Source organism: Mirounga angustirostris, unplaced genomic scaffold (genome assembly GCF_029215605.1).
Source record: "Mirounga angustirostris isolate CCGP_5_RB_7025 unplaced genomic scaffold, mMirAng1.0.hap1 SCAF_5, whole genome shotgun sequence".
NCBI lineage: Eukaryota > Metazoa > Chordata > Mammalia > Carnivora > Phocidae > Mirounga > Mirounga angustirostris.
Genome location: NW_026991713.1, coordinates 16,947,765 through 16,974,681, shown reverse-complemented (window position 1 = coordinate 16,974,681; position 26,917 = coordinate 16,947,765). Strand labels below are relative to the sequence as shown.

The 26,917-nt window shown below is 41.9% G+C and overlaps 1 protein-coding gene across 1 annotated transcript in view; it reads right to left on the bottom strand.

Moving 5' to 3' along the window:
• ALDH1L2 (aldehyde dehydrogenase 1 family member L2) overlaps positions 1–25,580 on the bottom strand; it is a 68,141-nt gene extending 42,561 nt beyond the window's left edge. Inside the window, exons 1-7 of the mRNA XM_045872693.3 lie at positions 25,417–25,580; positions 10,849–10,993; positions 6,724–6,958; positions 3,713–3,878; positions 1,759–1,860; positions 1,234–1,323; positions 304–438 (exon numbers count right to left, since the gene is read on the bottom strand). Of these exons, the coding sequence (XP_045728649.1) occupies positions 304–438; positions 1,234–1,323; positions 1,759–1,860; positions 3,713–3,878; positions 6,724–6,958; positions 10,849–10,993; positions 25,417–25,464 (921 nt within the window). The 5' untranslated portion in view covers positions 25,465–25,580. The remainder of the gene's footprint in view (positions 1–303; positions 439–1,233; positions 1,324–1,758; positions 1,861–3,712; positions 3,879–6,723; positions 6,959–10,848; positions 10,994–25,416) is intronic.
• Positions 25,581–26,917: the final 1,337 nt, after the last annotated feature.

Here is a 26,917-nt window from a genome sequence, read left to right as displayed (position 1 = left end):
CCCCAAGACCGGTAAGTGGCAGAGGAATGGTTTGCATCCGGTTTCCTGACTAAATTCCAAACTCTTTCTACTGTGTCACAAAGCAGACTGTGCAAGTCCCTGAGGCGCATCCCAGGGAGACTTGTTCTCATCCAGGCACCCAGAGCCAGCTCATCCCCAGAGAGAAACAAGGCACAGATATCTCGAGCCTCCCATATTCCACTGCAAAGCCAGATTACCTCATGAAAGATATTCCCTTAGCAGCTGGGGTCATAGAAGGAAACCAAAAACGTCACTTTGTAGGTGACCATATTGAACACTCACTGCTTTTCCATCATTACCAAAAAGAACAAGTCCATTTTTGGTAACAAGACCAGGCTTCTTGGCACCTTTAATTTCCAGTGGCACTCCAGGAGGCACAGAGTTCTTCAGTAATGATGAGCCGTAGAACGTGACCATCTAAGAAAGAGATCAAACCCAGATTGTGACGGGAGGGAGTTACTCCTGTAAACAGGGGTGTATACAAGCAGCACTCCCTGCAAGCAAGCTCAAGTTGGTGTTACCATTTATGATAAAATTGGAATACCCCAGTGCGGGAGACCGTATCAAGCACCTATAGAAATGACACAAAGCAAGAGATAATCTATGAAGGCACAACTGAAGACATTCAAGAATGTCTCACATCCAGATGACATTTAGCATTTATTCACACTGATATAAAGGTGAATGAGACACAAGGTTCTCGCAGACGTCTCAGCCTAAAGCGAGGGTTTTCAAAGGGGAGTGGAGGTGGTGGTGGTGGGGTGGTCAGTGAGGGCAGATGTGGGGAGCAACCAGACTGTTACAGTACAGTGTGATTACTGATGGGAAGTACAGCATGCGTTGTGGGTCAGTTAATGGAAATAGCACTGGATTCAGACTAACCGAGAGAATGTGATGCTAATTGGTTTGTGATTATAATTCTATGACTATTAGCTAGCACTTACTGAGCACTGTAATAGTTAACATTTATTGAATACTTATGCCAGAGGCTAAGTATTTCAATGAATTATCATGTACTGACTCATTTAATTTTCATGGTGATCTATAACCACTATTATTAGTCCCATTTACAGTAAGGAAACCAAAGCACCCAATGGGTAAGTAACCTGCCCCAGGTTACCCAGCAAAAGTGGATTTATGTGTAATACCTTTTACAAAGGTAACGTGCGCGTGCGCGCGCGCACACACACACACTTGGTCCTTAGAACATACCTGTCCATTTATTTCTGTCCAAGCTCCAGGGACTTTATCATGACCTCTGATCCAGTTATGTAAAACTTCGGCCGACTGATCCCAAGAAATCTAGGAAATCACAAAGCACAGGCTGAATCTCCTAATGCTGTAAGTGTCAAAGGTAATAGAAACATTTCTCTCCATCAGTGGTGGAAGCATGGTTGGGGCAGAATAGAACAGGATGGCTTGGAGATCTACCTTTTGGCCAGGAAATGGTACATTGGGAACTACTTAAAAGTAAAGGGCCAAGAACATTAAGGTGTGTTATTTCTTTTTTTAAGATTTTATTTATTTATTTGACACAAAGAGAGCGAGAGACAGAGAGCAAGCACAAGCAGGGGGAATGGCAGACAGGGGAGAAGCAGGCTTCCCGCTGAGCATGGAGCCTGATATGGGGCTCGATTCCAGAACCATGGGATCCTGACCTGAGCCGAAGGCAGATGCTTAACTGACTGAGCCACCCAGGAGCCCCATTAAGGTGTGTTATTGAGTTGATATAAATACCTCAGCATTTTCCTTTTTCTGGATACCTTCATATGTTGCTCCTTCTTCTGGCTGGGGAATCCGAGGCGCTTTTCCATCAGCTATGAGTTGGACAGCTTCCACCTAAAGTCAAAAACATGATTTGTGTTACGGCCCAATGATCAATAATGGCATCGTCTGTTTAACTGAAGTTTCTGCTAAACAGAATTGCTACATATAAATCTGTCCAGCAGTGTCTGGCTGGCTCAGGTGGAAGAGCATGTGACTCTTGATCTCAGGGTTCTGAGTTCGAGCCCTACATTGGGTATAGAGATTACTTAAATAAATAAAACTTTAATAAATAAGTAAGTAAATAAAAGCATCTGTCCAGAGAGTCAGACTATGACAATAACTACCTTTTCTTCAGTTCCAACTATGTCCCAGGCAATGTGGTAGCTACTTTATGTAAAATATCCTTTGTAGACATGACACCAATCCTGCCAGGTGGATATTATTATTCCAGCTTTACAGATGAGGAAACTGATTCTTAGAAAAGTGAAGCAACTGGCTCAAGATCATGGGGGTAGCTAGTGGGTGTCAGAAGCAAGATCTGCATCCAAGTCTACCTACTGCCAATATTGAGCTGGTACACTTAAACATGACTCCCTTGTTGAAACAAATTTCAACCTCCCCTTGGTGACATAGTGGGAATTTCAGTAATAGAATTGTAAGGTAAGTCCGTGTGAGTGATTTCCACTCATCATGATAATTCTAGAAAGTGATGTATTGTTATATTTAAGTAATTCGACTTGCTTTCTAGCTCAGGACACTTGGAATTACAAAATAGTTAAAATCTATGTATGAGTTTAATTGCCTTTGGGATGTGTCCTGAATTCTCTTCTGTGCCAGATTCATGTTTGCCTTGAGTTGAGAGCCTCAGTCCTTCACAGGGAGGCCTATGTGAGCTTGAGTTCTTGGATGTCTCAGAATGCATGGCTGCTGAACAACCTCTCCAAGAGCATGTGGAGGGGCAACCTAAGAATAGGGCCAGTTCATAGCTCATTCATTTAGCCAGTTCTGGCTGTGATATCATCAGGGGCATGACCTGGGCTTGAGCAAATGCCACTGAACACACATAATACTATTTTGATTGTAAGGATCATTTTTGAGCACCGACCATGTGCCGAGTGCTTTACACAAAGGTTACTTAATTTCTCAGCAGCCTTTATAAGTCAGGTAGTATCCACATTCTACAGATAAGGAAACCAAGGCTAAAGAGGCCAAGTGACTTGCCTATTGTCATAGAACAGATAAGCGGTAGAATGAGAACTTTGATGTCTTTCTGACACCAAAGCCCTACTCTCATAATCATTAAATGATGCAAACAAAGCTCTGCTCTCCTCCCTCCAAAATCAATAGCTGCTGCTTTATACCATCTTAGTGTCCATCTCTGTGTGGCTACTTCTACCATATCCAATTCAGAAAACATTAAATGACACTGAAATTATCTTTCAATATTTTTACGGGCTAATATATTTTTATTTTGTGGTGCACATGCTTTGAGCTTTTTACCCAGAGCACATATGAATAAATAAAGCAATGCCAAATTTTACCCTGTTACACAGATGGAGTTCAAATACGTTTGAAATCCAAATTACATAGCCAAATTTCTTAAGATTCTGTACACTTCTTTACAATTAGTTGTTATAAACAGGGTTGGCGATTCAAGTATTTGGCAAAATAAATGAAGCAGTTTCATTGCTACTTCATCTATTTGATCACTGTTCTCAGAAGAACAAGCTTCATAGACTAAGAAATTTTAATGGTAAGATTTCCACCCTAAATATACCATCCTATTGGCGAATACAAAGTCTAATTTTGTTTTCAACTTTATACTTTTTAAAAAACTAATATGGGAAAATTCTCAATAAAAGAAAAATATTTCTAAAATGCTAAAGCTTTATTAAATTCTTCTTGATGGTGTAAATATACTAACCATGGCCTTGATTCCTTCAGGAAAAAGGAACCGATTATAAAGTGCATCCACTGTATCACTGGGTTCGACGTCACATGACCTCTGAAGAAGGATGGGTCCCGTGTCTAACCCATCATCAGCCCAGAAAACAGAAAACCCAGCTTTCTTATCTCCCATAATGAGAGTCCTGTGAAAAGAAGAACTTCAACTTACAATGTTGGTTTAATGTACACAAAGCGATGAATTAGTGATATTAAAGTGCAACGTAGTGGGGCACCTGGGTGTCTCAGTCAGTTAAACTGCCAACTCTTGATTTTGGCTCAGGTCATGATCTCAGGGTCGTGAGATCAAGCCCCATGTTGGGCTCACTGAGTGTGGAGCCTGCTTGAGATTCTTTCTCACCCTCTCCCTCTGCCCTTGCCCCTACTCCACCTTCCACCACCCCCCTGCCTCGCATGTGTGAGTTCTCTCTCTCTCTTTTAAAATAAATAAATAAATAAAGTGCAAGTTAGTTACAGTGGGAAGTAGACAGTGAGGGAACTACCGTGAGAAATTAACAGTACAGCCAGGAGATGTCAGCATTCATAAAAAGCACTACTTAATAGTACCACGATTTTATACATTCCCATATCTATAGTCTTTCTTGTTAATACACATTAATGACTTCTAGTCCACTCAAAAGGGCACTAGAATCTATCATTACTACCTCTCATTAACTGCCAGTTGTCAGCTTTCTACTGAGGCATCAAGCAATTTTGCCCACCGGGGTTCAATTCCTACATTGTACCTGACCCTATATTAGACAGAATAAGATAATGGAAAATAAGACAGAGGATACTCAGTAGATGAGAACTTATTAGTTCTCATAACTATTTATTTAGGTTATGTAATTTGGGTATAAGTCAGAGCTAGAATTAGCTCTAGATTGTCTAGGTAAATTATAGTAAAAGATGGTTGATTAATTCAACTCTTTGCATTTTATGTTCTATAAAGCTTTGCCTAGGGGTGCCTGGGTGGCTCAGTCGGTTGAGCTTCCGACTCTTGCTTTTGGCTCTGGTCACGATCTCAGCATTGTGAGATCAAGCCCCCAGTAGGGCTCAGCACTCAGCCAGGAGTCTGCTTGAGATCTGAGATCCTCTCCCTCCCCTTCTGTCCCCCTTCCCCCCCCACCCCCAAGGGCATGCACAAGTGTGTGCGTTCTCTCTCTCTCAAATAAATAAATAAAATCTTGGGGGGAAAAAAAAGCTTAGCCTAAGAGAAAATGTTGGCGCATAAGAGCTTATAATACAGACAATAAGCTGAATATGTGGACATATACATATAAAAGCATATCAGAGGCTAGGCTAATATTAAGAGAGCATGAAGTAATACATCATATCCATGCTCAAGACCTAAATAATTTTTAAATCTTGGAGATACTAATCAAGCATAACTTAAGTCAATGAATCAATCAATCACTCTTTTCAGAAATATTGAGGAATTAATTGGCATTATGTTATCAAGAGGCTTGAAAATATTCATATACTTTGTTTTTGTTCGTTGGTCTGTTTGTTTTAAATTTTATTTATTTACTTGAGAGAGAGAGCATGAGAGAGAGAGAGCCCGAGCACGGGGGAGGGGTAGAAGGAGAGGGAGAAGCAGATTCCCCGCTGAGCAGGGAGCCCAATGCGGGACTCGATCCTAGGACCCTGGGATCATGACCTGAGCTGAAGGCAGATGCTTAACCGACTGAGCCACCCAGATGCCCAAAAACATTCATATACTTTGATCCAGTGATTCTGCATGTGGAAACAATGTGAAATGAGAAAAAAATATAAGTTTAAGTGCAAAGATAACCACACGGTACAATTACAAGAGCAAAAAAGAAATCAATTCATGCCAAATACAATGAAATGTCATTCACCACATTTAAACTTAGTGTAGTTCTCTGCCTATTTAATAACCTGACACTGAGCGATATCAGGGAGATGTACAGGTAAAGGAGAGAAGGTAGAAAAGTGCACCTGTGGTATTCAGGCCTTATAGTGTACCTGCAGCAATAAAAATGTTAGACCATAGTCCCTTCCCTCAAGAAGCTTAAAGTTAAACAGGAGAAGACAGAACAAAGAAGATCATTTCAGGGCGCCTGGGTGGCTCAGTTGGTTAAGTGACTGCCTTCGGCTCAGGTCATGATCCTGGAGTCCCGGGATCGAGTCCCGCATCGGGCTCCCTGCTCGGTGGGGAGTCTGCTTCTCACTCTGACCCTCCTCTGTCTCGTGCTCTCTGTCTCTCATTCTCTCTCTCTCAAATAAATAAATAAAATCTTAAAAAAAAAAAAAAAAGAAGGGGCGCCTGGGTGGCTCAGGTGGTTAAGCGACTGCCTTCGGCTCAGGTCATGATCCTGGAGTCCCAGGATCGAGTCCCATATCAGGCTCCTTGCTCAGCAGGGGGTCTGCTTCTCCCTCTGACCCTCCCCCCTTTCATGTGCTTGCTCTCTCTCATTCTCTCTCTCTCAAATAAATAAATTAAAAAAAAATAATAATAAAATAAAATAAAATAAAATAAAAAAAAAAGAAGAAGATAATTTCAGGTAACTCAGCATTCCGTGAAATGTACTTGAGATGCTCTAGGCAAAAAAAAAAAAGAAAAGAAAAGAAAGAAAATTTCTATGGTCAAATAAGTTTGGAAACACTGTGTACTCAGATTCCCTCTTGGAGATTGTGATGCTCTCACTAAAGCACATATAAAAGGTTCTCAGAAGTCCCGTGATCAAGAAATCCAGCATAACCCAAACTTGTCTGACTCTAGAACCTCTGTTTGCTCAATTACCAAGTTCTATCCAATGGAGCTGGTACTCCATAGGCTATTCTTGGAGATGCTGTCCAGCCTCTGGAGCACTGAAGTCTCAGGGGAGTTCATGCAAGAGTAGCAATCAGTCAGGGCCTCCCAGTTGCTTAAGCACAGCTATTCTCTTGATCCCGTAGGCAAAAAACAGAAAGATTATAGGACAATGGAAGTAGGCCCATCTTCTCTATAATTAAAAAAATTCTCACCAGTTGATGGCAGAGGCTCCTCTGTGACTTGGAAGGAGCGAGGGGTGATATATGATGGAGCCGTGCTTTGGGCTGTCAATTATATCCATGGGGATAAACTGTGTGCAGAAGGGAAGCACGTTTAGCTCAGCTCCCACAGATTCGTAGGCCTCCGCCACCTCCTTTATGGTCTTGCCCTTGACTCTCCATCTGGGGAACTTGAACACAGGGGTCCCGTCTTTCTCTGCAGCTAGAGCTGAGCATGGAAGAGAAAGTTATTTTTATTAAAAAACAAATGAACAAAAAACTGGCCATAAGTTAATATGGCTATGGATTCACACATTACAGTTTTACAGCTTCATGAAACATTGACAAAGAAAACATGGCAAAGAACAATTTAGATTGTGACCAGAATTTGACCTGTTACAATTTTATCATGATCCACCCATTTTCCTAACGTGATTTTTAGCTATGTATTTGAGGCATAATAGATTTAAACTCAAAAGTTTGTAGCTAGGTAACACTTAAATTTTTTAAAAAAGATTTTATTTATTTATTTGACGGAGAGAGACACAGCGAGAGAAGAACAGAAGCAGGGGGAGTGGGAGAGGGAGAAGCAGGCTTCCTGCAGAGCAGGGAGCCCGATGTGAGGCTCGATCCCAGGACCCTGGGATCATGACCTGAACTGAAAGCAGATGCTTAATGACTGAGCCACCCAGGTGCCCACATTTTAAAATTTTAACTGAAGTTTTTCTTTCATAGATTAAAAAAATTATACTTTTATTACTGATAGAGCCACTTAAAGAATATTTGTTTGTTTGTTAGATTCGGAGCCAAGTGCTGGTACATCAGCACTCAGATTAGACATAGTCAGCCTCTGGCACAGATGGAAAACCAAGAGCCCCTTCCCAAGCCTATTTCCTGGAGGGAAGTCTCTTTTAACAGAAGGCAAACTGTAGATCTGAACACATTCTCCCCGCCAAACAGAGCCCAAAAGATAAAGAGAGAAAGTTTTTTGAGCTGAGCTGGGCTTGTCTAATTCCTTCTCCCAAATTCACCAATCAGATAAGTTAGTGGAAGAGAGAGGCCAAGAATGGAGAATACATGCTCCTTGTGAGGGTTTTGCCATACTGGAGAAGATCCAAGGCTCTTTCCTGCAGAAAATGTCCTTTCCTAAAGGAAGGGCTCCATCTACTTCTCTGTGGAAAAGGAATGGCCCTCCAGAGTGCAGACAGCACTAGCTCATTTTTTTCCATAATAAGATATCACTTTTACTAACTACATACCTTACATATATTAAGCATATATACTTATTTTCTACCAACAACACAAAGCAACTACATTTTAGGTGATTTTTAAGAGCTTCAAGTAAGGCTTTTTATCTGTGTTTTTGGGCTCCCTTTCCTTTCTCTCCCTCTGGATCATCAACCTTCATTGACTTTGGATGGGATGATGCTTCCACTAGAAAGCCTAAATTCCAAATCCTAAGTGAGTCCTGAAGGAATCTGGCCATCAAGCCAATGCCTTGATCAATTCACTTGGGAGAATGGGAGAGACCAGTAAAATAATGTTGACAAAATGTGAATGTTCATAAAATGTTCAAAAAACTGAAAACAACTCATTTTCAGGTGATAGGAAAATGAATAAATGGTGGTTCAAAAGGTAAAATTGGGAGAAAATTGTGGAAGGTTAGACTAGGAAAGAAAAATGGGATGAGAAACTTAGAAGTCTTCATTTTTAAAAATATACACCACCGAAATAGGCTTGAGGCATCCACCGGTTATTCTTCCATATTGATATGTGGCTGCCCCAGGGCTATTTTTGGCTGCTCTAGTTGACTATTCTGACAGCAAGACTAGTTAGCCATTGTCATTTTGATCCCTTTGCATGAACTAGGTGCAGGGCTGCGCACATTACATACCTCACTTCATTTAATCTGTGCAAGATGGGTGCTGTTGAACTAAGCTTAGTGAGTTTTAGTAACTTGCCCATCATCATATGCAGCAAGTAAGTGGCAGAGGCAGAATGAATTCCACAACTCCAAAACATATACTGTTAACTATATCTGTACCACATCCCAGCCTACTCTACAAGTCAGATTGGTATTTTTTCTTATCTATGTTATGCCAGCAGCCCAAATGACCATGACCAATAGACAGGAGGTCCCAGCCCTGGGACCAGACACTAGGGAAAGTTTCCCAGGACATCCTTTGGAAGGAACTTTAAGATTAGTCACATGCTTGCAATTCTTCTCAAGTTCATGTACATGGCAGAGACTGCTAGTTGCCCCCCTTCGTTTCTTAGCAAGGATTCCTGTACTTTAGCTGAGCACATAGCCACTCTGAATAAAATCTACATTTCTCAGTCTATTCTGCAAATAGATTTGGCCTGTGACCAAGTTCTAGCCAGTGGGATACAAGTGGGACTAATATGTGCAACTTCTGGATGATATCCTGAATAAAGGCTTGCCCTCTGCTTCCCCTCTTTCCTTTCCTGCTTGCTAGAATGCAGATTTGATAGTTGGGACTAAAGGCAGCTATCTTGGACCATGAGATGGAAGCCCAGTGTTGATAAAGATGAAACAAAAAGGGCAGGAGCCTGCATCGTGATCGGTATAAAGCTGCTACGACAGCTCTCACAGCCAACTCAGACTTGAGAAATGGACTTCTATGTCACTTAAGCTAATATTATTTGGGGTCTCCCTGATTCAATAGCCAATCCGATATCCCAAATATGAGTCCTCCAAAATATCCCCCACACAAGGCTGGTGGGAATAGATAATAATAGCACAGATAATCCCAGTAATAGGAATCTGTCCCCTTCTGCCTTGGGAGCCACGTCTAAATTCATGAGGCAGTTTCCCTCAGAATTCCCCATGTTGGGATAACCTTTTTCTGAAACAAGGATAATTTCTAAATCAAGTGATTAAATTCATATGTGCATATGTGCTCTTGACCCAACTTTTTTTTTTAGCTTGACCTTGAAAAATAGTGTAAAAATATAGTAGTTTTTAAAGTAGTAACAGGAATTAGGATAAACCTCAGAGCTGCTGCTTTTGAGAAAAAAAGCATAAAATTTAAGGGTTATCACAGATTAGTATTTTCCAACCTATCTGTCACATTGTACCAGTGATTTGTGAAGATCTAATTCGAAAGCCAAGATGTCTGGTTGCTCATTCTTATTCCCTATCTGGGCAGTTTGTAGACTGTTTCTATCTCTGTGTCTTACACCTATTCGCAACATAACTATAGTTGACTCTTGAAAAATACAGGTTTGAACGGTGTGGGTCTACTTACAGGTGAAATTTTTTTGATAAATATAATACTGTAAATGTATTTTCGCTTCCTTATGATTTTTTTAAATAACATTTTCTTTTCTCTAACTTACTTTATTGTGAGAATACACTGTATAATATATATATAAAAGCTGTGGTAATCAACTGCTTATGTTATCAGTAAGACTTCCTTCTGGTCAACAGTAGGCTTTTAGTAGTTAAGTGTTGGGGGAGTCAAAAGTTATACGTGGATCTTTGACTGTGCAGGGGGTCAGCCCCTCTAACCCCTGCATTGTTCAAGGGTCAACTGTATAGCTTGCAAATCAGACTCCCACCGAGGGTTTGCTTTGAGGATGGCTATCTTCTTTAACCTTACCTTAACAGCCAAGCAGTCACAGCTACAATCGTTCTGACATAAATGCATTCTTTATGACCCCACATCGATTCCTGTTCTTGGATGTGGCCCTCCCTTCGTTTCCACTGGCACCTCTGAATCAGACATTATTCTAGATGTTCCATAACACTTTTGGAAAGTCACAGGCATAGTTCAGAAAAAAACATATGCATGGAAATTCCTCTGATGGACCTGGTGATTACCTTGGAGGTAAGTGGAGAAACTCTTAATATGATGGGGCCCTGCACCTTTGTCTTGGGCCCATGGAGAAAGGAGAATTGAGTCTCCATCATTAAATCAGACTTAGCTTGTGAAGGCTTTCAATAGGTAGGGTAGATGTGGCAGCTGGGTCTTTGGAGCCTGTGGCAAAGAAGTAGAAGTGTAGACATGCTAATGAGGGGTGGGGGTCTGAGCTGGGGTCTGTGCTGGCTGGGTCAGTGAGGAGTCCTTGATTCAGCAGGTTCCAAGATACACTCACCCAGCGGGTCAGCTTTTCCATCCTTGTCTGGCACTGTGAACACGCCTACAACTCGGTGGCCCTCTTTGCAGAGCTGGCTGTAGACTTCCTGTCCAAAGAGGCTCTGGCCAATAAGGGCCAACTTCAGCTTGTTTTTTAAATAAACCTGTGAAACAATTTAACAATGACAGATGTTGGCATGGATAGAAGACATATGGATGATAAACCCTCTTTTTTCAATCATACGAGATGACTTGAGGACAAGAAAAATCTCAAAGGTCTACAAAATAAAATTTTTACTGACATACGCTGTACCCAGGCTACATTATACATAGATAATAGTGAAAATAATTTCATACGGAAGAATTCCTCTTTTCCCCTTTGCTCTAATTCCCCTGATTATTCACCATAATCACTGGGATTGCATATATTTTACAAGCCATTCCTACTCCTTGGTGAAATGAAGCCAGATGTTAATAAGTAAGTGTAAGTTTCATAGTTAAAAGGAATTTAACTCAGAGCAAGATCTGCCTCAACATGACGATGCTTTTAAGGCCTTGCAATATAGAGAGAAGAGCTGAACTCATCTCTTAACTTCCAAAGGAGACCAAGAGCTAACACATGGTCTATAATACAGGCGTCACAAGCAGACCCTAGAGCTAAACTATCTGAGGTCAAAATCTAGCACCACTCTTGTTCAGTCGTGTGGCCTTAAGCAAGTGACTAACTTCTGTTGCCTTTTTTCCCTCACCCATAAAATGGGAATACTAACACCAGCCTCACACAATTTTGATCGAAGTAGAAGATTTATTAGGCAATAAGTTTAGTGCAGTGTCTGACACAAAGTACTGTTTAAGTAAAAGCTTCGATAATGTCTTAGAGGTTTTGCCACATCCTAGACAGTGTCGTGTTTCTTTGTATAGTCCAGAATTCCAAAGTCCTTGGTAAGTGGCCCAAATCCATTTGGCCTCAACACCTGGATTGCTCTAATGGAATGTTCAATGTTCTTTATAGTCCAAAGTTCTTGTAAGTTTGTGCAAATTCATTTGGCTTCAAACTTGACATGATGGACATACTGTTATTTATAGTCTTTATTTACAGTATTTATAAGGACTATATGAATATTTATATGTATTGCTGCAGAAAGATCAATGTGTTAGGTTACAGGTACTGTCCCATACCCTGCTGTGAATTGTATGGAATGTACTATCTATGTACCATGTTAATTTTCTAAAATGTGGATAATTCTGAAGCCCAAAACATATTTTGTCCCACAGGTTTCAGATAAAGAATTAAGGCCTACACATCATTTCATTTCATTTAATCACTGCAACTATCATATTTTATTATTTCCTGTTTTACACTATTTTATGAATGAAGAAAACCAGGGCTTAGAAATATCCCCAAAGTCATAGTGGCAAAAAGGAGGAGAGGTGGGATTTGAATCCAGGTCTGTCTGGCTCTAAAGCCTACAAATGTACTTAAAAATAAAATAATCAAAATGAGCTACCACCACCACCCATCTCTTTTTTTTTCCTTTTAGAAGATTAACATGGATGTACAAAAGTACATTGATTATCAAAAAAATACAGATACCATACAGACAATAGTAGCACTAAGGGTTATAGTCTTAAAGAACTCTCTTTAAGTAATTATACCTCCCGTAAATTCTCCCCAAAAGGAACCTTTTCACAAATCTAGGGTGATAAGTTGATATGACGATTGTTAAGACCGTAATGAAAAGCCACAGGTGGAACAGTCTAGATGTAGGATCACAGGTGTAGAGACGGTCATCAGGGGGTCATGACTTCATATGCACATTCCTCCCTGGTAGAACACAGCTCCACAGGATTTGGATTTAGAATTTTTTTTTCCTTCACTCTAAATGGGATTCTTTAATGTTCTAGAAAGTCATTCTAAATTAGTCAAGCCTCACTGTGAAAACTGGATTATGAGGAAACAATTTTCCTTTATTTCTCACTTTATTAAGGGTGTAAACAGCATCCCCTTTTAGGCATGAATTTAAAAGCATATGGGTTCACATGTTCCCTGTAATTGAACTGACAATTAAACAATTAAGGTTTTAGTTAAAAAATTCTTTTCCAAGGCCAAGTCAAAGTTTTTATCTCCAAAGAGCCTAGAGCTTCAACATGTAACAAATATGTCCAGGCAAACAGATTAACTCTGTAACAATAGCACAGTTTGCCTATAGATAATACATGATTATTTCATTTATTCTTATCAAAAACATCAAAATGTTCCGTAAATATTCTATCTCCAAATCTTATCATTAATGTTGTTTCTTGAAATAGAACCGACATGTTGGCTATCTTAAAAATTTGACTTTACCTCACACTACTATGAACAGTAGGTATTCTAAGAACTCTAAAATACTACTCTTAGAACACAGAAGAGCCAAGAGGCTGGGCTGACTCAAATGTAATGTTACTTGGAGTTCAATTCCAGATTGAAAGACAGCGTTTAAAGAGATGTCAGTATCTTTGGAAATACTACATTCCTTGAAACAGTTTCTGAGCTTAATGCTAAAGCTAAGCTACAAAGGTGAGTTTCCAACACTGTGTTTACAATGAGTTATCGTAATTCCAAAAAACCAGACTGGGATATTCTACCTCAGTCTTATTTCTCCAGCTATGATCTGAGCACTGACTGCTGTGTTGGTGGAATCAGCAGGGAGGTTGTGCTAAAAGTGTGGGTCCCTGGGCCCCACCCCAGATTTACTAAGTTAGACTCGGGGGCCTAGGAAGCTGCATTTTAACAAGCTTCCCATTGACTTAGAGGCACTCTCAAGTCAGAGAATCTCTGCTATATGGAGAGCGTGTGCCTGCCTGCTACACAAAAAGATTCTGCCCTGGGGAGTCTGGGTGAGGATGCAGGGCTGGAAGTAATAGCAAACATTTTAACGAGACTCTAGTATGTGCCAGGCATTTCATATATATTACCTCATTTTGATTGCCCAGTGACTCCTGGAGACAGGCATTCCTAAGCCACTTTATAAATGGAGAAATTAAAACTCAGACAAGATAAGATACAGCCTGGAGTCAAATAGCTACTAAGTGGCAGTCCTCAGATTCTAACTGGTTATTAGTGTCCATTGTTTTCCCATAACACAGGCCCTATGATTTTGAGCTGGGTCTCATCATTTAAAATCTGAATAATAATAGTATCTATTTCATAAGGTTGTTATAAGGATTTATCAGGATAAAGCATGTAATGCCTTCGTGCAGCATGTAGCAATAGTGAATGCTCAACAAATGTTAACTATTATTATTATTAATAACAATACCATAGGTAATACCTGGGTAAATAAAAAATGCTGATCTTTCCTACTGGAAATGTGCCATGAGCCCAGTACTGCATTGAGCCCAATTCATTAATTTTTAAAAATGTATCAACTATTTATCATATGTCTTTAGGACTCAGAGTAACCAGTGTTACTCATGAGAACGCACAAGGCTCAGGGAGGTCAAGTAACCTGCTAACGAGGGACAGAGGCAGGAGTCAAACCAGATCTGTCTCACTTCGGTAGATACACTTCTATCCCTTTCCTATGTTGAAGGTCCGTTCCTCCCCCACCGTTTTTTAAAGAAAAATATGGCAACAGTTTGACAGGCAAATTGTGGGAAATAGTTCCATCTTTAGACTTTCTAAAGAAATACCTGGTGGTCCTGACAGAAGAGATGGCACCATTCATTTGCAGGGTGGGTCTGATGACCAGAGAACATTCTTTGAGGCACTATATATTGCCTGTTACATTGGTGAGAAAGAAGAGGGTGGGGCATAAAATGACCCACAGCATTTCTTTATTTTATTTTATTTTATTATGTTATGTTAATCACCACATTATATCATTAGTTTTTGATGTAGTGTTCCATGATTGTTTGCGTATAACACCCAGTGATCCATGCAGTACGTGCCCTCTTTAATACCCATCACCAGGCTAACCCATTCCCCTGGCCCCCTCCCCTCTAGAACCCTCAGTTTGTTTCTCAGAGACCATAGTCTCTCATGGTTCATCTCCCCCTCCGATTTCCCCCCCTTCATTTTTCCCTTCCTACTATCTTCTTCTTTTTTTTTTTTTTTTAATATATAATGTATTATTTGTTTCAGAGGTACAGGTCTATGATTCAATAGTCTATGATTCATAGCGCTCACATAGCACATACCATCCCCAATGGCTATCACCCAGCCACCCCATCCCTCCCACCCCCCACAACTCCAGCCACCTTCAGTTTGTTTCCTGAGATTAAGAATTCCTCATATCAGTGAGATCATATGATACTTGTCTTTCTCTGACTGACTTATTTTGCTTAGCATAATACCCTCTAGTTCCATCCACATCATTGCAAATGGCAAGACTTCGTTTTTTGTTTTTTTTTTTAATGGCTGCATAATATTCCATTGTGTGTGGGGCGCCTGGGTGGCTCAGTTGTTGAGTGTCTGCCTTCGGCTCAGGTCATGATGCCAGGGTCCTGGGATCGAGCCCCACATCGGGCTCCCTGCTCGGCGGGAGGCCTGCTTCTCCTTCTCCCACTCCCCCTGCTTGTGTTCCCTCTTTCGCTGTGTCTCTGTCAAATAAATAAATAAAATCTTAAAAAAAAAATTCCATTGTGTGTGTGTGTGTATATATATACATATATATATATATATGTATATATATACCACATCTTCTTTATCCATTCATCTGTTGATGGACATCTTGGCTCTTCCCATAGTTTGGCTATTGTGGACATTGCTGCTATAAACATTGGAGAGCACGTACCCTTTCAGATCACTACATTTGTATCTTTGGGGTAAATATCCAGTAGTGCAATTGCTGGGTCGTACAGTAGCTCTATTTTCAACTTTTTGAGGAACCTCCATACTGTTTTCCAGAGTGGTTGCACCAGCTTGCATTCCCACCAACAATGTAGGAGGGTTCCCCTTTCTCTGCATCCCCGCCAACATCTGTCGTTTCCTGACTTGTTAATTTTAGCCATTTTGACTGGTGTGAGGTGGTATCTCATCGAGGTTTTGATTTGGATTTCCCTGATGCCGAGCAATGTTGAGCACTTTTTCATGTGTCTGTTGGCCATTTGGATGTATTCTTGGAAAAAAATGTCTGTTCAAGTCTTCTGCCCATTTCTTGATTGGATTCTTTGTTCTTTGGGTGTTGACTTTGAGAAGTTCTTTATAGATTTTGGATACTAGCCCTTTATCTGATATGTCATTTGCAAATATCTTCTCCCATTCTGTCGGTTGTCTTTTGGTTTTGTTGACTGTTTCTTTTGCTGTGCAAAAGCTTTTTATCTTGATGAAGTCCCAATTGTTCATTTTTGCCCTTGCTTCCCTTGCCTTTGGCGATGTTTCTAGGAAGAAGTTGCTGCGGCTGAGGTCGAAGAGGTTGCTGCCTGTGTTCTCCTTTAGGATTTTGATGGACTCCTGTCTCACATTTAGGTCTTTCATCCATTTTGAGTCTATTTTTGTGTGTGATGTAAGGAAATGGTCCAGTTTCATTCTTCTGCATGTGGCTGTCCAATGTTCCCAACACCATTTGTTGAAGAGACTGTCTTTTTTCCATTGGACATTCTTTCCTGCTTTGTCGAAGATTAGTTGACCATAGAGTTGAGGGTCCATTTCTGGGCTCGCTATCCTGTTCCATTGATCTATGTGTTTTTGTGCCAGTACCATACTGTCTTGATGATTACAGTTTTGTAATAGAGCTTGAAGTCCGGAATTGTGATGCCACCAGCTTTGCTTTTCTTTTTCAACATTCTTCTGCCTATTCGGGGTCTTTTCTTGTTCCATACAAGTGTTAGGATTATTTGTTCCATTTCTTTGAAAAAAGTGGATGGTATTTTGATAGGGATTGCATTGAATGTGTAGATTGCTCTAGGTAGTATTGACATCTTCATGATATTTGTTCTTCCAATCCATGACCGTGGAACATTTTTCCATTTCTTTGTGTCTTCCTCAATTTCTTTCATGAGTATTTTATAGTTTTCTGAGTACAGATCCTTTGCCTCTTTGGTTAGATTTATTCCTAGGTATCTTATGGTTTTGGGTGCAGTTGTAAATGGGATCGACTCCTTAATTTCTCTTTCTTCTGTCTTGTTGTTGGTGTATAGGAATGTCACTGATTTCTGTGCATTGATTTTATATCCTGCCACTTGACTGAATTCCTGTATGAGTTCTAGCAGTTTTGGGGTGGAGTCTTTTGGGTTTTCCACATAAAGTATCATATCATCTGCAAAGAGTGAGAGTTTGACTTCTTCTTTGCCGATTCAGATACCTCTTATTTCCTTTTGTTGTCTGATTGCTGTTGCTAGGACTTCTAGTACTATGTTGAATAGCAGTGGTGATAGTGGACATCCCTGCCGTGTTCCTGACCTTAGAGGGAAAGCTCTCAGTTTTTCCCCATTGAGAATGATATTCGCTGTGGGTTTTTCATAGATGGCTTTTATGATATTGAGGTATATACCCTCTATCCCTACACTCTGAAGAGTTCTTATCAAGAAAGGATGCTGTACTTTGTCAAATGCTTTTTCTGCATCTATTGAGAGGACCATATGGTTCTTGTTCTTTCCTTTATTAATGTATTGTATCACATTGATTGAGTTGCAGATGTTGAACCAAACTTGCAGCCCAGGAATAAATCCCACTTGGTCGTGGTAAATAATCCTTTTAATGTACTGTTGGATCCTATTGGCTAGTATTTTGGTGAGAATTTTTGCATCCATGTTCATCAGGGATATTGGTCTGTAATTCTCCTTTTTGATGGGGTCTTTGTCTGATTTTGGGATCAAGGTAATCCTGGCCTCATAAAATGAGTTTGGAAGTCTTTCTTCCATTTCTATTTTTTGGAACAGTTTCAGAAGAATAGGTATTAATTCTTCTTGAAATGTTTGTTAGAATTCCCTTGGGAAGCCATCTGGCCCTGGGCTCTTATTTGTTGGGAGATTTTTGATTACTGCTTCAATTTCCTTAGTGGTTATGGGTCTATTCAGGTTTTCTATTTCTACCTGGTTCAGTTTTGGTAGTTGATACATCTCTAGGAATGCATCCATTTCTTCCAGATTATCTAATTTGCTGGCATATAGTTGGTCATAATATGTTCTCCTAATTGTATTTCTTTGGTGTTGGTTGTGATCTCTCCTCTTTCATTCATGATTTTATTTATTTGGGTCATTTCTCTTTTCTTTTTGATAAGTCTGGACAGGGGTTTATCAATCTTATTAATTCTTTCAAAGAACCAGCTCCTAGTTTCGTTGATCTGTTCCACTGTTCTTTTGGTTTCTATTTCATTGATTTCTGCTCTGATCGTTATTAATTCTCTTATCCTGCTGGGTTTAGGCTTTATTTGCTGTTCTTTCTCCAGCTCCTTTAGGTGAAGGGTTAGGTTGTGAATTTGAGACCTTTCTTGTTTCTTGAGAAAGGCTTGTATTGCTATCTACTTTCCTCTTAGGACCGCCTTTGCTGCATCCCAAAGATTTTGAACAGTTGTGTTTTCATTCTCATTTGTTTCCGTGAATTTTTTTTAACTCTTCTTTAATTTCCTGGTTGACCCATTCATTCTTTAGTAGGATGCTCTTAACCTCCATGTATTTGAGTTCTTTCCGACTTTCCTCTTGTGATTGAGTTCTAATTTCAAAGCATTGTGGTCTGAATATATGCAGGGCATGATCCCAATCTTTTGGTACTGGTTGAGACCTGATTTATGACCTAGGATGTGATCTATTCTGGAGAATGTTCCCTGGGCACTAGAGAAGAATGTATGTTCTGTTGCTTTGGGATGGAATGTTCTGAATATATCTGTGAAGTCCATTTGGTCCAGTGTGTCATTTAAAGTCTTTATTTCCTTGTTGATCTTTTGCTTAGACGATCTGTCCATTTCAGTGAGGGGGGTGCTAAAGTCCCCCACTATTATTGTATTGTTGTCGATGTGTTTCTTTGATTTTGTTATTAATTGGCTTATATAATTGGCTGTTCCCATGTTAGGGCACAGATATTTACAGTTGTTAGATCTTCTTGTTGGATAGACTCTTTAAGTATGATATAGTGCCCTTCCTCATCTCTTATTATAGTCTTTGGTTTAAAATCTAATTTGTCTGATGTAAGGATTGCCACCCTAGCTTTCTTTTGATGTCCATTAGCATGATAAATGGTTTTCCACCCCCTCACTTTCAATCTGGAGGTGTCTTTGGGTCTAAAATGAGTCTCTTGCAGACAGCATATTGATGGGTCTTGTTGTTTTATCCAATCTGATACCCTGTGTCTTTTGATTGGGGCGTTTAGCCCATTTACATTCAGGGTAACTATTTAAAGATATGAATTTAGTGCCATCGTATTGCCTGTAAGGTGACTGGTACTGTATATTGTCTGTGTTCCTCTCTGGTCTATGTTACTTTTAGGCTCTCTCTTTGCTTAGAGGACCCCTTTCAATATTTCTTGTAGGGCTGGTTTTGTGTTTACAAATTCTTTTAGTTTTTGTTTGTCCTAGAAGCTTTTTATCTCTCCTTCTATTTTCAATGACAGTCTAGCTGGATATAGTATTCTTGGCTGCGTATTTTTCTTGTTTGGAGGACGAGAGTGAAAATGGCGGCCTCCCAATCTCCACCCTGGAGGAGTCGAGAACTCAGGCCCCGCTCCTCAGTGCGCCCCCAAGAGAAAAGCAGTCACTCCCATCTCCCCAGTCTCCGGCCGCACTCCGTGCTCACCCGGCCTGTGACCGAGCGTTTCTATCTCTGGCACCCGACCCTGTGTGGAGTCTCCAAACCCAGCAGATCCCTGCGGTGCACTCCCGCGCCGCTCCTCCCGGGGGAGGAAGGTGAGTCTCCCCGGATCTGCCGCTTGTTGGGTCCCTGCTGGAGGAGCAGTGGCCCGACGGTGCCGCGGATCACGGTTTATGGCAACCTCGAGCTGAGAGCCCGGGCCTGGGCTCCGCCTCTGCAGCCGGCTTCCCTGCTCCGTTACCTGGGAGCTCTGACGCACTCAGGCACCCCCGGTCTTTCTGTGACCCTGAGGGTCCCGAGACCACACTGTCCCCGAGGGTTCAACCCCCCCTTAGCCACCAGAGTGATGTCCCTCAGTGGAGCAGACTTTTAAAAGTTCCGATTTTGTGCTCCGCGGCTCTATCACTTGCCAGAAGCGGCCGACGGAGGCCCCTCCCCCGCCGTCTATCCTCCCAAATATCGCTTCGGATTCACTTCTCCGCACGTCCTACCTTCCAGAAAGTGGTCGCTTTTCTGTTCAGAGAGTTGTTGCTATTCTTTTCTTCCATCTCCTGTTGAGTTCGTAGGTGTTCAGAATGGTTTGATCCCTATCCAGCTGAATTCCTGAGAGGAGACGAAATCCAGGTCTCCTACTCCTCCGTCATCTTGCTCCGCCCCCCAACCCACAGCATTTCTAAATCTGGGTGGTAAGTGCTATTATCTTGGAGTTCTCTACTGATAACATTCTGCCTGGCAACAGAGCTTTTGCCTTTTTTTTTTTTTTAAGATTGTATTTTTAAGTAATCTCTACAGCCAACATGGGGCTGGAACTCACAACCCCGAGATCGAGAGTCAACACTCTACTGACTGAGCCACCAAGGCACCCCCAGAGCTTTTGCTTTTTAAACTATTCAATGTTACATTCCCAGGCTCTCCACATCCTGGTGGAATCCTTCAGGAAGCAAATTTAGTGGGCTCTGATTATGCTCCAACGATTAAAATACAAGCAAACAAACAAAAACCACATAGTTTTCTATAGAAAACTTAAAGGCTCAGTACTATGAGTCTGCCCTGATCCAAAGTGCTTTTGTGAAGCAGAAGCTACCATAATAGAACAGTAGGGTGTTAAATAAGGCCAAAGGTATCCCCATCAGGAATTGTGAGAACTGACAGTTTTACACGAAGGGCCTTTCCACAAAAGAATAAAACAAAGTCAATTTTTCAGAGACAGCGAGGTGCCTAACACCTTGTGGAGCCTTCGGCACATGGTGCCCCAAATCATGCCTGACAGTGTGCAAGAGGTACTCACTGGGTTTGTTTTGGGTATTTACCGTGCTCTGTGCACAGAGCATGGGAGGGACTGCAAATCAGGTGTCCAGCAAGAATGTTTTATTTGGCCCACTGAGCATTTATCAAAGAGCTGTGATAATATTTTTAGGAGGTTTCACATTAGTGGGCTGAATTTCTGACCTCTTTTTAGAAATCAGGAGGTTTGTCAACCGTGGTCTACATTTCCATGTAGCAATAGTCAGCTAGTCCTTCATTTGTTTCACCTGTTTGGCTTCCCTGGGCATTTTTCTTTGGGATCTCTACAGTGAAAGTGCAAAGAAGACTGGTCCCTGTCCTCAGGAGTTTACCAGTTAACACGAAAGACACACAAGTAAAGACATATTGACATCATAGTGCTAGGATAGGAGAGCATAGCGTGGGTGTGGAAGTCTGGTAGGCTTCCCAAGAAGAGAACTCCCTAACTGAATCTTAGAGCACTCATGTTAGGGATTGGCCAAGAGAAGGGTGGGGATTATGGGAGGTCCTTGGGAAATTTCAGGCAGAGGGGGGCAGCATTTACAAAGAAATGAATGAGTGGGCAAAGTGGGTTCAATACAGGAAATTGGAGAGTGATGACAAGTGACACTCTAGGGATAGTTAAAAGACCAATTAGGGAGAGTCTTGTCTATATAAAATAATTTGGACCTTATTGTGAAGACATTGATATCCACTGAATGACTTTAAGCAGGAGAATGATACTGTCTTATTTCTATGTTGACACATACTCAGGTGAGGCATGAATTAACTTTGGGTGGGCACTCCTCTAGTGTTTGAGAATTGAGCAGATAGTGGAAATAAAAGCCAACCTAATAACCCACTTTCAGTGCATTGACAGGCTGTAGCTTGCAATAGTGTAAAAGCCCATGTTACTTATTGTAACAAACCCTCAGACTAATAGTCAGAGGCAACAGATGTAACTGTGTAAGATTCAAACAAAACTCATGACACCACCGTAAAGGCCAAACTTGTGCAACTTGATTTTCCTATTGCATAATCATATAAAGAATGTATTCATGAGGACTTTCTGGGATATCTGGCCAACATTTTTTTTTATTATAAAAAGGATAACAGATTTTTAAAATAGGGATGTCTATGGACTTTTATGAAAGCAGAGACTGTTTATTTCTTGTTTATTGTTTTATGCTTTCTGGCTGTGAGACTCTAAAAAAGTTATTTAACTTATCTGGGTCTCAGTTACTTTATCTGTAAAATGGGCATACTAATTGTACCTACCTCATTGAGATGTTAAGTGAGTATATATGTAAAGCATTTATATCAGTGCCTGGTGCATACTAAGTAAGTACTATATCAATGTTATCTATCATTATTATTATTTATTAATCATATCCTCAGGATTTAGAACAAGTACTCAGTACATAATGCACGATTAAATATGGTTTGAAGTTGAATTTGAAGGTCCTAAAAACAAACTAGACACCAAAGCAGGGGGTCGGGTAATTCAGAAACAAGGACCTGGTTGCCAGAACGAGGGTATAAAGCCAGTACTTGGTTCCAAGAAGCAGGGAAGAGTCCAAACTCTTGAACTGGATCATAAGGTAACCTCAAGTTCTGGAACCAGGCTATGAACCCAGAACCAGCAACCAGACTGTCCCAGACACTGGCAGAGGAAGCTGAATAACAGAGTGCCAAATAAATATGAAGGCCAAATAACCCCACCATGAGGAGAAGTTAAGATGCAATGAACCAGGCAAGCTATTGGAAGTGCACAATAATAACTAATAGACAAAGGGTTTTATTGTTATCTATAGTCACAGTGGTTAAAAAGATCCAGGGCGCCTGGGTGGCTCAGTTGGTTAAGCGACTGCTTTCGGCTCAGATCATGATCCCGGAGTCCCTGGATCGAGTTCCGCATCAGGCTCCCTGCTCGGCAGGGAGCCTGCTTCTCCCTCTGACCCTCCCCCCTCTCGTGTGCTCTATCTCTCTCATTCTCTCTGTCTCAAATAAATAAATAAAATCTTTAAAAAAAAAAAAAAAGATCCAGCCATGTCATTAAGCCAAAATCATTAAATATTTCTTTTTTTTTTTAAAGATTTTATTTATTTATTTGAGAGAGAGAGAATGAGAGAGCACATGAGAGGGGGGACGGTCAGAGGGAGAAGCAGGCTCCCTGCCGAGCAGGGAGTCCAATGCGCGACTCGATCCCGGGACTCCAGGATCATGACCTGAGCCAAAGGCAGTCGCTTAACCAACTGAGCCACCCAGGCGCCCTCATTAAATATTTCTAAGTCCATTTCTTTAAGACAGGGAATGGAAAAATCGATTCTATCAGGAAGTGTTATAAACTAGTTTTCCCATTGGATTTTTCTAGGTTCTAAGTTTTTTTTTTTTTCATTCTGCTTTAATACCAAACTCAGAAGCACTGTGTGATTTTTTTTTTCCTTTTTAAAGATGAAGGTATAATTTACATGCAGTAAAATTCATCCTTTTCAATGTATAGTTCTGTGAGTTTTGACAGATACACAGTCACCTAACCACTGTTACAATCAACACAAAGAACAGTTCCATCACCCCCCAAAATTCCTTCATGTCCTTTGAGGGACAATCTCTTGTAGTCAATTCTTCCTCTAGCACCAGCTCCTGATAACCACTTTTTTCTATCACTATAGTTTTACTTTTTCTAAAATGTCAGGTAATTGGAATCCTATAATACATAGCCCTTTGAGTCTGTCTCCTTACACTTAACATCCATATTTGAGTCTCATCCATGCTGTTGTGCCTATCAGTAGTTCGCTCCTTTTTTGTTTCTGAGTAGGATTCCCCTGTATGGGTGGATTTATCCACTGTCTACCCTGTCACCAGATGAAGGACATTTAAGTTGTTTCCAGTTTTTGCTGATAATGAATAAAGTCTCTGTAGACATTCATAAATAGGTATTTGAGTAAATAGCTAGGAGTGCCATTGCTGGGTCATATCATAGGTATATGTTTAACTTTATAAAAAATGGCCAGTTTTCCAAAGTGGCTGTACCATTTTATGCTCCCGCCAGCCATGTTTGATTTTGAACAATTCTCATAGAATGCCATCCAAAGGATGGCTCCCCATTTTCCATGGAGTAAAATACCCCAAACACTCCACTTGTCATTCCATGTCTTCCTTTTGGCCACGGAAGAAACTGTCTTCTTCCCAGTCAAATGTCACTGCTTTTCCACATGTACTCCTGGGTACAGTCAGACTCAGACCCCTGACCCCTGACCATGCTTGGTGCTTCCCCACATGCATGTTTTTGTCTCTGTCGTTTGCCACCTGGGATGTTCAACTGAAATATTACTGAAATCTTACATAAAGCCCACTATGGCCATCTTTGCATTCTTCAAGATTCCCTTCTGCTCTCCAAAAAAAGACAATTCAATGAAAGGTGTTGACAGAGGAAGCCAATAAAACAGGCAAGCACCAGCCCTTGCTCTCTGTGACATCCTACCCAGATTCCCAGGTGCCACGTGGCAGGAGAAATCTAAGGAGGAGTCCAGAGCAAGCAAAAGCTCTTCAAGAGCAGGTCTCTTTTTCCTTATTTTTTAAAAAGGTGAATGCTCCTCAAATAACTAGGACTGGATGGGGTAAAGTGAATCCTCATTATTTCGGGTTGTCTGGGAGACAAAAGCTCTTCCAGGTATGTACCACTCGGCTGGTTTTTGGTGCTATTCAAGACTTCTCTCTGCCTTCAAGTTTTTTTTACATCTGGATATGTACACACGCACATAGGACTTTTGCAAAGAAGAGGAATCGAAAAGCAAATTCCTTCACAGCCCAGGAAGCATGAACTTCCTATAAAGGAGATAATGGTACATGAGATGAATTGTTTTTTCTTCCCTAAACAGCTTTGAGTCGGCCTGGATGCAGGGAGGCATCTCTCCCGGGACCATATGCAACGTGTCTGCTCTCTTTCCATTTCTGGAGGAGCTGACGCAATTCCAAGGCGCGGGGTTGGGCCACCGCTCGGTTCTTGCGCTACAGTTTAATAATGTTTCAGCGTGGTTGCTTCTGCAGCGCCTGGTAATCCCAGCAATCTTGCCGCCTGCAGCTCAGGAAAAATGAGCTTGCCGTCACCAGCTCCGAGGGCCATTCTCTGAATGGGCCCTGAATGCCAGTCAGGAGCGCTCACATCTCAGGCCTGCCCAGGAGGAACCAGCTGACTGAATACTACTCTCCTCCAGAAAGGGTCTCGGTCCTGTACTGCGGCTCCATCTCCTGACCAGGGATCTCATGATCGAAATGAAAAAAGGAAAGGAAGCTGACTCTGTCCCCCCTGCCATGCGACTCTTCCCACCCTGTCAGTCCCAGCCAGACCGTAGATGTTCAAAAGCGGCATCCTCAGCCCCTTCCCTGGACAAGACAATGGCTCGCCTGACAAGCCTTACCCAAGACCCTCTCCGGATCCCTCACTGCAGTCTCCCCGTTTTAAAAACGCTGTCTTGGCTTTTAGCCAAGTCTAAACACTGTGTCCACCCCCAGCCCCGCCGACCGGCCCTCCCGCCCCAGGGTCTGGAAAACAGTCCCGGGTGAGAGCCAGGACGCTCGCCCGAGCCAGACTCACCGGGCCGGTGGAGAAGCGCCGGAGCGCCTGGCTGCCCCTCCACAGCATGCTGGAAGGAAGCGCTCGGGCGGGGTGCGCGACAGCGGGGGCTCAGCCTGGACGCGGCCTGCAGCCTGCGAGCGCCGGGCGGCAGAAATCGCGGCTAGCTGGGTCCGCCCGTCCCGGGACTCGCCCACGGCCCGCCCCTTCGCCGGGCACGGCCCCGCCTCCTCAGCCGGCGGGGCTCGGGTGGCCAATCCCCTGCGACTGGGCGGGGCCCCAGTTGGGTGCCACGCTAGTACCTAGCGGGAGGGGCGGCCTCCAGTCTTGGCGCCGGTACTTCCCAGCTGGGGGATCTTCTACCAGTTACTCAAGCCCTGTGAGGTAGACAGGGATTTGCCTTATTAATGGTCAATCTGTCATCCCAAGTCATGGCCATAACAGCTCTCTGAGGAGGCAAAGATACGAAAGATAAGGGGTGGAGACACATGGCTATATGGTATCCTGTTACCTATCTTGTAAGCTGATAAAAGGATTTAAAGAAAGACTGTGTATAAAGCACTTGGCAAAGGGTCTGGCACACAGCTGGTCCCCAATAGATGATAGACAGATAGATACCCACCCTTTCCCCTTATCTCTCTAGAAGGAATGCTCAGACATGCTTTAGCTAAGCACTTGTCGCAAACAGAATTCCTTAGCCTGGCACTGAAGGCCGTCTGCAATTTGGCATTTTCTCTCATTTTCTTGCTGCTCCTTTGCACATGTAATTTAGCCTAACCCTCTAGTACGTGCTGATTCTTTCCTGGACAATGATTCCCAGAAAAGCTTATCACCTGTCACTTGTCACCATCTCAGCAAGACCAAATTCCTTCTTTAAAGGTACAGCTCAAATGCTGCCTCCTGAAGACATTTTTCCTGATTCTCTCCTCCCTTAACCCCCTTATTTCCCCAAAGTCATCTTTAATTTCTCTGAATTGGGAAAGATTTTTGTCTATGCGTCTCTTCTGATATCTCATTCTGTTATTGGTGTTTGTGTACCTGTCATCTTCTCTACTGGAAGCTCCTTGCAGGCTGAGTCCATGTCTAATTTATCAAAATTTACAATATCTAGCACTTAGCAGAGCTCAAAAAGTACTTGTTGAAAGAGAGAATGAATGATGAATGAATGTGTTTAAGAAGGAGAGAGGGGGGTGCCTGGGTGGCTCAGTCGTTAAGCGTCTGCCTTCGGCTCAGGTCATGATCCCAGGGTCCTGGGATCGAGCCCCGCATCGGGCTTCCCGCTCAGCGGGAGGCCTGCTTCTCCCTCTCCCACTCCCCCTGCTTGTGTTCCCTCTCTCGCTGTCTCTCTCTCTGTCAAATAAATAAATAAAATCTTTAAAAAAAAAAAAAAAAAGAAGGAGAGAGGAAAATAAATCCTTAAAGCTTGGAGAATGGCAGCAAACATCGAGTTTTGCTCTGAGAATTGCCCTTTGCCAATTCAACCCATTTCCCTGACAGCATTTTGTGACTTCTGGCTTCTTTT